The 13,065-nt window shown below is 33.5% G+C and overlaps 1 protein-coding gene across 1 annotated transcript in view; it reads left to right on the top strand.

Annotated features, from left to right (window-relative positions):
• Positions 1 to 13,065, top strand: part of LRP1B (LDL receptor related protein 1B) — a 563,267-nt gene that overhangs the window by 453,295 nt on the left and 96,907 nt on the right. The window contains exons 42-49 of the mRNA XM_072342527.1: positions 6,289 to 6,478; positions 7,135 to 7,339; positions 8,977 to 9,169; positions 9,567 to 9,692; positions 10,544 to 10,672; positions 11,211 to 11,330; positions 12,317 to 12,430; positions 12,625 to 12,774. Of these exons, the coding sequence (XP_072198628.1) occupies positions 6,289 to 6,478; positions 7,135 to 7,339; positions 8,977 to 9,169; positions 9,567 to 9,692; positions 10,544 to 10,672; positions 11,211 to 11,330; positions 12,317 to 12,430; positions 12,625 to 12,774 (1,227 nt within the window). The remainder of the gene's footprint in view (positions 1 to 6,288; positions 6,479 to 7,134; positions 7,340 to 8,976; positions 9,170 to 9,566; positions 9,693 to 10,543; positions 10,673 to 11,210; positions 11,331 to 12,316; positions 12,431 to 12,624; positions 12,775 to 13,065) is intronic.

A 13,065-nucleotide genomic window follows, 5' to 3' on the forward strand; every position in this document is an offset into this window, starting at 1 on the left:
CTTTAGTATTGTTGCTTTTCATTTTGTAAATGAATTGCATTCATTCTAACTGTGTATGATATAGTTGCAATGACTTTCAGTTTTTAATGGAGGAAAAGTGAGAGGCTATTGTAAAGCCTGAGACATTTAAGTAGTAAAATCTAAAGCTATTATTATAACTGCTGCCTTGTTTGCAGAAACCAAAATGTCTGGTTTATCACATTTTGTTTCTGTATTTGGCTGCGTACTATGAATAGTGGATAAAATGCACAATGTGCACAGTAAATAATTTGCTATAGAGGGATAAAGTTTTCTGACTTTATACATAAGTTATTATAGAAGTATATATTTCGTAAATTTCATTTTATGAAACTCTAAAATGTATTCGTAATGGAAACTGACATATGCTGATCTTTCAGTTCAGAATGTCACTAGCATTCCCAAGCTCAGTATTCAGGAAAGGTGCTGTTTGCCCATTAAATCTGAGATGATTCATGAAGAGTTGAAACAGTTTGTGACTACTTTTAACTTTCCATGTTGCCCTTAAATTTTTACTGATGTAAATTTTAGACATGCAAATTTCTGCATCGCCAGCTGTGGCTGCTTCAGTGCAAAGCCATATTATGTCTTACAACAAGAATGTCAGAATTTCTTTAATAAATCATTTTTGAACTTAAAATCAAGTTAGGTGCTTTGTTATTTAAATACTGATTATCATATAAAATTGTGACCACGCTCTGTATCACGGTTTGATTTGTGTTTCTCTATTATGCAGATATGTTTGTATGTGCTGTTAACTGAGAGCCAAAGAGAAACCCAACATTTATAAACAAAGTTCTGAAACAAACATACTGTTCCTACAATCAATATTTCTTGAATTTAAAAACAATTGACTACATGTTCCATATACGTTCAGGTAAAAATGACCAGAATCTTAGAGTGGTTTTATTTATTTATTTATTTATTTATTTTGTGAATTTCTGAGCTCATCTATTTCATTCATATGTTAAATTCCATAGTGAAATGTAGAAAACCTTCCCCTGCTGTTAGCTGACAAAAGTAAATAATCTGGCACTTTAAATGCTGTTATGAATCACCTGTTTCTTGATCTGAGCGTTTTACAGAGCTCTTCCTGTGTAACTGAAAATGTTTGTAATAGTAAATATTGTATGTCTTAGTCTCTGGGAGGAAACTTAAAATGATGTTCCATGAACACTGTACAATTTGCTGACTGATCCTTTCAGTCTGTTCTTCTGTTTTTCTCCATCCTGTTTGCATTATCTGCGCTCCATAGATTAGTGAGCCCCCTGTTAGTGAGCATGCTAGTTTTCACTGAGTGTTGGTGGGTGATCAACTTTTAAACACCCAGCTTCACATACCTTCCCCAGCTACATACTAAGGTTTACCATCTGTCCTACTGATAGAATCAGTATCTGATACCCTTCCTTATACAGAAATATCAATCTACACTATACTTACCCATTGTTTATTTGGTTGATATCTACGATAAAAATCTGTCATGTACTTTTCAGTTGGATGATTTAATCATGTAAGTATGATTAAAGTCATCAACTGCATGTTGTACTCCCTTTCATGCTTGGTTGGAGTGATTTCTAGCTTGAATAGTCTCATCAGGAGTTTTCTGCAGACCTACATATGTTTGCTGGTGGACTATAAACATCTCACTATGTAGGCATCTGCCCCGTCATTCACACTATACTTCATCACATATAGAGTAATTATGTACAGTATTTTGTACATCTTCACTGTTAAAGACTAAGTTAATGTTATAAATTCTAAGTTTACCCAATAGTGTCTTTTTCCTGAACATTTAACTAATACTTGTGTTTTGAGTGTTAATTAAACATAAACTATGGTTCTAATTGTCATTACAAACTCACCAACGTTTTTGTATGATTGCAGTTTTCTTTATTAAAATAATAGCTTGGTTTTGTGTTATTTTTCTGAATTCTAAAGTAATTTTGTTTCTCTTAAGTTTAAAACAAATATTCATGCTTTCCAACCAGGTCTAAGTAAGTTTAAAAGAACAGTAAGTTTATATCCATGGGAGATTTACAGATATTAAGGTAGTTGTTGTCTGGAAGAACCCAAAGCCTATTTTATTACATCTAGTAAATTTTAATTTGCTCTTATGTAATGTAAGGTTATAGCACAATTTTATATGTTAGATATATAGAAAGATGATACAATGTTTACTGGCTTATGGTGTATTTTAGCGAACTTTGCATGTGCCATAAAATAAAACAGTATTCTTAGGCTGAGTTGGATGGTGAATTTAATTCGTTACTGTAGTGTTGTATACATCATATTTTGAATAAGGTGTTTTGTTTTTTTTACAAGGTAATGTTATGGCCTCGTTCTACAATTAATTGATGACAGAAGAATTTGAGAAATTAAATCAGTCTCCAATTTTCAAGTCAAAGGCTGTTTGTCTTGGCTTATTATGATGATTTCTTGCCTTTTGGCAATGTAAAGAGTGAAAGAGAAGGGAAATGATTAAAAATTCTAATTGAGTATTTACTCAGTTTCTCTAGATTGTTTTTGTTTGTTTGCTTTTTAATGTTTGTATGGCCTTCTCCTCAGTTCAATTAGTGATTGTTTATTACCTATTGCCGTAATTTTAGGCAGGTTGTTTGTACTGCTTTTTGTCAATCTCCATAGATAATTAGACTGTGTACTCATGGGGGAGTTGCAAAAGCCAGTTCAGAGGTGAAGTAAAAACGATGCTCAATGTTAAGCTCTGAACATTAATGCCTTCTCCAGTGTTCTGATATGGAAGTCTTATTTGTGTCTGACTTCACTATTGTTTTGGCCTTTCACCAATAAAAAACATTAGTTTGTTGAACAATTACAGTTTGTTTTTTTTATTAACCTCTTTTCTTTAGCAAGGTTGTAAGAATATAAATTAAATGGAGGGGGTAGTTGAATTTATACATTAAAAATTGGGAAAGTTTTGATTATGAAATTTCTAGAGAGTTCTAAGTGAAGAAGACGGATCAAAATCCAGGAGACTGTGAAATTGTATATACATTACCAAAAGTGAATGGCAACAACTATTAGGTAATTTAAATTTTACACCCTTAAGTATTTATTTTGTACTTGTAGTAATGAGGAAGATCTAATCTGAGTTCTTCAGTTATTGATTTGTTGCTTGTCTGTTCTCTGAGAAAGTCAGATGAAGATCAGCGTGACAATATTTATAGGCCACATCTCATCTGCGGTATGCAATCCATCTTCGTTAAGTTCAGTAAAAGTGATAGATAGCATTTGGCAACATAATGATGTGATCGCTCTACCATTGCCTTTGTAAATCATAAGCTGTTGCATTCTCTTGTGTAGATATTTAATCAGTTATACACCCCATTACTGATTTAATTCAGAATGTCAGTGGCAGGCGAATAATGTGAGTATTTGTGTATTAATATCATATTGTATTAATGTTTCTTTCATTTAAGTATGTTATTCATGTGAAAATCATAAACTGTTGCTTCATGCCTAGAATAAATTTAATCAGTGCTGTAGGCATCTAATGCCATCACTGTTTTAATTCAATATGTCAGTGAAACAAATGTGTTTCTTTTCATTTCCAGTTTCTTTATGCTTTACTAATTCAGAATATTGCATGATGCTGTGAAAATGTGAGGCTGAGAGCAAACAAATCACTAATTTTCATCCTGTCAGTGGATTTGGAATTGAATCCTCCAATTGTAGCATAAAATGACAGTATATTTTTGCATATATTTTAAAGTAACTGAATATCTCATGGTAAATGTACTGCAACAAGAGAGAAAAAAATCCTTTGTGCTCAATAATATCCCTTACTGAGTAAGAAACAAATAAAAAATAATCTTGGTGCAAAATGATGATGTTGTGACACTACAGTGCAGTTACTTGGGAGTCTTCTCCACTGTCCTTTCCTTGGCAATATGGAGTTAGTAGTAGGTTTTAGTTTGGATGAAAGCCATGTGCAGATGGCAAGAGGAGCATTTTTAGGGCTGTTTCTGTCCTTTATTGATATGTGGCTTATATGAATATTGAGTTTTGCAACTAACATCTTAAATAAAATGTCTATCTTAGTCAAGAAATAATGTATGTATACCTATATATAAATACATTTGTATTTATTATTAAATGCAGTGAAGATTGGCCTGTAAGAATTACTGTTGATAATTTATCCAGATCATACTAATGCTGATAAGAACAAAGTGCCTTCCATTGTATGAAATTATCTAAGTTCTGGTTCACTTTTGTGCTTACTCTTTGGACTTTGTCATTGAATTTAAAATCAGCTTATCTACAGAATCATGCTTTTTAAAACTAAGAAATGGTTCTCTTCTGTGTTTGGATTTTTCAGTCCTGTAATTGAGAAACATAATAGAACTGGAAAAAAATGTTGGCACATAAAGAAGAATGTGTATTGATGTATTGCAGACGTTAGTTTGGAGTTGCAGTATGAGGCATTGGTCCAGTTTTATAATGTGAATGATTGTATGGGAATCTGGTTTCTATAGAATACGAACTTAAGCACAACTTACTTTTCAAATACACAGTAATCATTCTACTTCTGGCAGGAGCAACATCATTATCCTTAGTCTAGTGTGGAATGGTTTTACTGTATGGTATACAAACAATTTGCTTTCAAAAATCGTGACAGATTCAGACAAGTAACAAATCTGAAGTTGATATAAATTCAAAACGTTACATAAGGGAAAAATGTGTGATTGTTCTTTCCACTGATACTTGTCTTTCACATGAAAGCTGTGGTTTGCATCAAATCCTGCTTAAATCCTTGCTTTTTAGCGGCTGGGTCTATATCCACGAGTTAAAGGTTTGCCTCCAGTTTCCTGAAATTTTCTATAATTAAGATGAGGAAATATTCAACATTCACAATATGAAATGTAAAAGTGATGCAGTGAATGCTCGGATGGTTTGTTCACAATGAGTAAGACACAAAATTGGTCAGAATCGCCATCTTTTTAGCGTAGAAAATTTTAAGTAATGATAAATTGGTAGCATTCAGCATATATGGAAATTGATTGAATTAGAATTGTATTAATAGTATACTTTTAAATCTTGAAAGTAAATTGATAAGACTGTTAAATACTGTACTTTAATTAAGAACGCTTGTAACCCACGAATCTTTTCTAAAGCCAGAATTCTTATCTAGAGGGTAACTTTTGCAGTGGTCAGAATTTATTGTAATTTTAAGGTTGCTTTCAATCCCATTCTTAAACTTACTCTCTTTATTGAGTTACTCTAAAGTGAGCTGAATGTATCTTTTTTGATTCATTCACCTTCTTTAGTAGAAAATAGTCTTTCTATGTATATTCACCTCCCTTTAATGAGTGACTTTTCTGCAGACAGATCATGAAAATGTAATCAGAAATTCTCCAAATGCTGTAGAAAGAGAAATAGGAAAGAAAAAAAGAGCAACCAAACAACTGATTAATTGCTTACTTTCTGGCTTTAATTTAATGTTGGCACTTTCAGCTTAATGGGAGTTATTTGTGGGCTTCCTGTTCTGTGGGTATGAAAAGCATGGTAAAACATTACATCTTCCAGCAAGTCAAGAGGAAATTGTAATAATCATCATAATGTAATCCTCATTATATTTTTAGATTTTGTCTTCTGTAATTCATTAATAGCTGTATAAACCTTCTGCTCTAAAATTACTTGTTTCTAAAAAAATAATAAGTGAAGTAATCTGTGTGCAGTTCTGTAATAATTCAAAAATAATGGTCAGAATTAATTACCATTTCTCATGGTCTGTCACTTTTATACACTGGAATCAGATGCAGTTTATCTTTTTTGGATGTTAAATATATGTTTTAGCTACTTAGTAATGTTGGCTTTTGTTTCTAAATCACATTTTTTACAGAGGAAAAAATGTTACATTGTGGCGTATTAGAACAACGTATTGATGCTGCAACGTTCAGAGGTTCTTTCTTCAGTATGTTATTCAGGGACTGTTATAGAAGGATACTTTGATTCCTTTTAATGTAATGTGTATCTATGTTTAAAAAAATGCATCCAAACATAAAGTTCAGTAGTACAATTAGTAAAAATGGGCCCAAGGTGTTGCTTGCATTAAGTCAAAAGTTGTGGCTAATTTTCTGCCACGATATTATTGCTACTGTGTTATTATTTCAGGTTATTATTGTATAGAACTGACGGAGTAACAGGCTGAAATACTTTAACTGTGATTTTTGCAGGATCAAATCCAAGGAAAAAAAGCCAAAACCTTTTTAGAAGTTTTATTTCCTCTTTGTTTATAACCATGTCTTCCAGATGTTGGGTCAGTGGAGGGGCTTGCTTATCACAGAGCTTGGGACACTCTATATTGGACCAGTTCAACCACATCCTCAATCACAAGACACACTGTTGACCAAAGACGTCGAGGAGCTTTCAACCGGGAAGCAGTAATCACAATGTCTGAAGATGATCATCCACATGTCCTGGCTCTAGATGAATGTCAAAAGTATGTATTATATCTTTCTTATCAGATTTTGGTTTTTAGCTAGTATCAATAATTGTAGGAACACTTTACTTCTTTGTTTCGTGGTCAGCTTATGCCACCGAACCCTGTGAAGGTTAAATGAGTTTCTTGTTTTAGGGTACAAACTTTAGTATAAGTTGTTGGTTTTTTAATGGCAATTGCAGAATTAAGCTGTAGAATTGTATGTATTTTTTATGTTTAAGATCAAATATTGATCACATTTTCATGGTACACTATATTTCAAGAAAAGTCAGCTAATGCAAATGGGCAAATTCTTCTATTAGAAATCAGTGGAACGCACATTAGCAGAAGGAAGTTCATGTTGTTTCACAGGTTATGCTTATCTCTATTGGTATATAAAAACAGAGAAAGATGGTCAGAATTATGCAGACACTTGAAGAGAAAAATCGGTACTCTTAGACAATGACAAATCTATGAAAACACTATAATTCAAATACTGGATATCGTATTTTCTTATTCACCACTGATTATCATGGTTACCTAGAGATGTTATTCATAATTGTGAAGTCACGTTGTGTTTTTTGTTGTTGTTGTTTTGTTTTTTGCTGTTTTCATGAAGAGAATAAAATTATAAAAGGTATCTTATTGTTTTCTTTGTTATTTTGATTTTAATACAGCTTAATGTTTTGGACTAACTGGAACGAGCAGCTCCCAAGCATCATGAGATCTACCCTCTCAGGCAAAAATGCTCAGGTCATCATTAGCACAGATATTCTGACGCCAAATGGACTTACCATTGATCATAGGGCAGAGAAACTTTACTTTTCAGATGGCAGCTTGGGAAAAATTGAGAGATGCGAATATGATGGATCACAAAGATATGTAAGTTAAACAAAAATCCCAAACATGTGTACTATAAATCTGTTAGTCTACATCTGTTACCATCTTTAAAGTCGAACTAAATGTTACAAAAAGATAGCAAGCTTCATCTAGTATTGGTTGTATGTTAGATTTAAAACTGAAAAAATAAGAATGGCTAGAAGTAGTGCTCTATTAACTCATTGCATTCTAATCTGTGACATTTTGAAGATATAAACACTTAATACAAGGACTCTGCATGCACTGATATTGGCCATGAAGCATCATTGTACTAAACAATATGTGAACTTGAGAAAAGTAGGAATAAAAGTATGAGTGATTCGAAGAGATGGGGATGTTCTGCTTACATGGGAAGGTTATAATTTTCCCTTTTGTGTAAAACTTCACTGAAAGCACTCGAAATTCTTCTAAGTGATGCTTGCTAGTATCATTGTACATATCTTATATTTTCCATTGCTGTCTCTCCGTTTTCAAATATACTTGTACTCTTTTACTTTTCTATCATAATACGTCTTGGTCATGTTCTGTTAGTTTCAACCTAAGTAGACAGTTTGCTTTCCATGTAGTAATAGAACCTTTCAGTTCTATTAACTATATATCAGCTGGGCATGTTAGGAAGCTTTACCGTGTATGGTATTCTGTGTCATATAGGTTCTGATTCCTACAGAACTCTGTGCTTTTTTTCCTCAAACATAGTATACATAACAGCTCTTCCATTCCAGAACAGTTTATGCACCCTTAGTTGAACAACAGGCAGCATATATTGCAGCTGCGTGATTGCAGATTAACTGGGCATAAAACTTGTGTTGATTATGTGCTTCTGGATGAGATATGTGAACAGGTTTTTTGCCTATGTTCCCCTAAGTGGGAGGACTGCTTTGGGTCATTTGCTGCTACCAGTTTCTATAAAGTTTGTTATTAGTTGATTATTTTGGAGTTTTTATCATTTGAAAACATGATTTTTCTTACAGTTGAGTAGCAATCACCGATTCTGCATTGGATTTCTTCTCTGTGTGATGTATTTGTGTGTGTATTTCCTGAAAACTGTGGCAGTGTATCCTACTTCTTGATCCAGATCCTAAAAGATTAATAAAAATAAGTCTTTATAAATCAGCAAGGTGCTTGTATTGGCTTCTATTATTTTTGTTGCAGAGAAGCAATCAGCAAATAAAAATGGAATCAGGGGGCAGTGGGTAGATCCATTTGTACTAACTGCACCTCCATACCAGCTAGATGGGGCAGCCCCAGCAGGACTGCAGTAGGGTCACAGTGCAAGCACAGGATGACTGCTGCACGGTTCTTCTCCTGTATCTGCAGGCATCTTTGACCAAATCTGTAGATACTGCTTGGGAAGTTAACTTGCAGGCTGTACAATGTTTAGCAACATCAATGACAGCATAACTTAGAGTCAAATTTGATTGATACTGAATCCTATGAACTTTAAGATGACTTGTCAGCAAACCAAAAGATGAAGTTTCATGTGTCGTTGTGGCAATTTTTTTAGGTGCTTTAAGTGTAAAAGAATAAGTATTTTGTCTAAAACTATAAAGTGATGCGAATCACAGCCTGTAGTTTAAAGATCTTTTTTTTTTTTTTTTTTTTTTTTTTTTATGTTTCTTTTCTGTACTTATGTGTTCTAGGTAATTGTCAAATCTGGACCGGGTACCTTTCTTAGCCTGGCTGTATATGATGATTATATTTTCTGGTCTGATGGAGTGAGAAGAGCTATTCTGCGTTCCAGTAAATACACAGGAGGAGATACAAAAGTTCTTCGTTCTGATATCCCACATCAGCCAATGGGAATTATTGCTGTTGCCAATGATACTAACAGTTGTAAGTTTCAAAAGAAGATACTCTATTTCAAGCATTTTACATAATTTTAACTAACTTAAAATATTTTATTGTCTAGGGGCTGCTAACAAAAGATGGGACAAATGGTGTTGAATGAACTGTGTCTGCTATGTTCATTTTTCCAATGTGATAGTAGCTAAATAATTTATTGTCAAGTATCTGCAGCTTTGAATGCTGTGCGGGGAGGTTTAGTGATTGTATTCAAAGGAACTCCATTTGTTTATCTTCTGTACGCAACCCACTGAGGCATGCTGACATTTTCATTTGACTTATAAACTTGAACCAATTGCCATAGATCTAAAATACAACGTCTCTAATAAATTTGCCACTGAAGCAAGTTTAATAAAACAGAATCCAACTTTTATTGTTTATTCTTCAGGTGAATTATCTCCTTGTGCGCAAATGAATGGAGGCTGTCACGATTTATGTCTTCTGACTCCTGATGGACGAGTGAACTGTTCATGTAGAGGGGATAGAATACTGATAGATGATAACAGATGTGTGAGTAAGTAATACTAGCTGATGCAGTGCTTTTTCTGTGGTGCGGTGTAGCTGACTATCATAAAGTCAGTTGGCCCAAGTCATGAATTTGACTTCATATATTTCTATATTGCTCTAGACATTATTATTATGTTTTTGAATTTTGGCAAAGCTTGGCATGTAACAGGCTTTAAACTATTTTACTTCGGATAAGACTTTTGTGGGGTTAAAAAGCGTTAATATTTGTTAATTTCTTCAACTTCAGTTTGGATGTTTGTGTTCTACTTAACATTTCTTATGCTGAACTAGATGATCTGCAAATCTAATGAGGATTCTTAGTTCTTACAATTCTGATAGGAGGGAAATAAGGGAAAAGCAGTGCTCTGATAAACATGGCTGGCATTCTAAGGACTCTATAAATCATAAAGAGGATCAGAGTTCACTTTGTCCAGAATCCACATTTGCAGCACTTTCGTATTTCATATTTGAATCCAATAGAAAGTTGTTTTCAAGTTATGTTGGCTTATAATTTTTGTATAGAGGACATCTCTTCCTCCTGAAATTGAGTAGAAATATTGTAATAGTAACAAGCAGAAGAGCACAATAAGTAGACTTCATTTCCTCATTCTTCCTCTTGAGTTGAGGGCAGTGGTAACAAGTCATCATCTCTTCTGTATTGCTAGCTTGCTTTGCTACATCTTCCCATAAATTAATGGATCTTTGGCTGCGTTTGTCTTTTACAGTCTCTCCCATCTTGTACTGGAGTCCAACACCATATGAAATTTCTTACTATTTTTTTGTTGTTGTTATCTAGATATCGGTCCTTATCAAAAGATAAAAAAGAAAATGATGTGTTGTAATGTATGTTATTTTTAGCTAAAAATTCTACTTGCAACATTTATTCTGAGTTTGAATGTGGAAATGGTGAATGCATTGATTACCAGCTAACTTGTGATGGCACTGCTCATTGTAAGGACAAGTCAGATGAAAAACTGTTTTACTGTGGTGAGTATTTCCAGACATTTGAACTTCAAGTTTATATTGATTTCTCTGTGAATTTTCTCTTAACATATACCAACTGATTACCAAAATGAACATCAGAAGAAAATAATAAAACACACATTTAATTTAATTAAACAACAACAAAAGAGATTACATGGAAAAAATCAGTTGTGTGCCTGTAGATAAAGGAAACATCCTTTATGTTTTTGTAGTTTCATAGAGTACTTTGGGGAGGAAGGTAGGTTGAACAAACAAATAGAAGGTCATGTGGAAACAAATTAGAAAGAAAGTTGTATTATCAAACAGTTTGTATTTTCATACGCTTTGGCTATTTTACACTCCTTCTTATTGCTGTATTTTGTTTAGAGTAAATGCGGCATCTTTCATTGTGCTTTATCTGAATTGCTAACACTGTGTGTCACCTTTATGACAAAAGTGTGCTGTAGAAAATATGTTTAAAATGCTTTTCAGTGTGCCTGATTTTAGTGCAAGGATATTGGTAAATCCAATGTCTAAATTAAATTATGTTCTTGTTTTCCAGAAAATAGAGGCTGTCGAAAGGGTTTCAAACCATGTTCTAATCGACGCTGTATTTTGCGTAACAAAGTGTGTGATGGTACGAATGACTGTGGTGACAACTCTGATGAATTTGATTGTAAAGGTAAATGATGATTACTACCGGTGTGATTTCAGACTATTGCTCCACGAATATATATTTTGTGAATAGAAGTAGTTAAAAAATACAAATATTTTAATTAGAATGACCGGAATTTCCTTTTATCATTTGAAAATGAGGGCAGTTGCACGCTGCTACCTTTGAAATCACATGTTGGGGCTGATATCAACACTGAGTTTGGTTTACATTTACAGTGCTCTAGAAGGAGATTTTTGTTGTTGTTTTTTTTCTGTGGCAAACTCCAAATATAGTATTATTGTGTCTTCCATGAAGTGATACATGAGGAAGATAAGCTATTTCTTTACTGTATCTGCTGTTCTTTCTTCTTTGAAGAAGACAGTGTTTGCTTTCTTTGCTTCTCAGATGCACTGCAATGTCTGTGTCTTATATAAAATGTATCAGCGTTGTTTTCTGTTTTATATCCATGTTGCTTTTGCATTTTAAAACATGAGTATTTATATTGTGCTTCTGTCAATGAATGAAAAGAAGATAGCAGACAATGCAAATCCTTAGTTACAATCCAGAAAGTTTGGAGGAGCAATTATGCCACAATACACAGATAACCCAAAATGCAGCTCCGGCAGCTTCTTTTCTGCAACTACTGCATGGCTTTTAAAACATCTAAAAACATCTGATTGTGGATAGAGAGAAAAGTATACAAGGAAGAATCCCTATGTGTTGTTAAAGGAAAAGATCTAAAGATTCATAGATAGTCCTGCAAGGGCTTGTCTCCTCCTCACATTGATTATCTCAAACTGAGTTGAATTGTCTTAAGAGATATGTCGAAGCCATGATAAAGGAATTCAAAAATCAGAAATGTATTCCTTCAACCATAGTGAGTTTTCTGAAGAAGCACTAGATTCTGGATGCACCATCCGAAGAGGTAGAAACTATAAGCATAATAATTATAATACACATCTGAACCGTTTATTACATTAATTTATATATATATATATATCCATATATTGTAGATTCAGCATGTACTTCAACAGAATTCCGTTGTGCAGATGGGACTTGCATTGGAAAATCAGCGCAATGCAACCAGATCATTGACTGTGCAGATGCCTCGGATGAAAAGAACTGCAGTAAGTTCGTGTTTGTCTGTGCTTCATCTTAGCATTTTTTTCATGATTATTCCTTGTTATATAGGGGATCATTCATAGCCATTACTTGTTGGATAACAATGGTTGAGTAGTCTGTGCAAATTCAAGATAAATGTGAAAACCACAAATAAAACTTTGTATTAGGTGTGATACAGTGATCTATTGTCTCCTTCCAGATAATACAAACTGTGCTTACTTCTATAAACTTGGAATCAAATCTACAGGATTTATTAGCTGTAATTCCACTTCACTTTGTATACTGCCAGAATGGATATGTGATGGATCTAATGACTGTGGAGATTATACAGATGAGCTGAAATGCCCAGGTAACTGTCAAAAAGAAAACTGAAAGTTATAAATTATGTTTCTGGAAAAATATTTTCCCTTGTTCCTTGGTTCTTTTTGTTGCTTATTTTGATTTTGTCGTTGTTTTCTAATGTTAGAAAATATTTGTTTTGGTCCATATGCAACGTTTAACGCAGATATAAGTGTAATGTTGGTGAAGTTTTTTTCACTAGCCTTCGTGTTTCATTAGATTATGCAAATTTTTACCAATTAATGCATCCAAAAACAAGTGTAATGCCTAACTTCATATTTCATCCAGGTTAGGTCTGTCA

This window comes from Excalfactoria chinensis, chromosome 7 (assembly GCF_039878825.1).
Source record: "Excalfactoria chinensis isolate bCotChi1 chromosome 7, bCotChi1.hap2, whole genome shotgun sequence".
Taxonomy (NCBI): Eukaryota; Metazoa; Chordata; class Aves; order Galliformes; family Phasianidae; genus Excalfactoria; species Excalfactoria chinensis.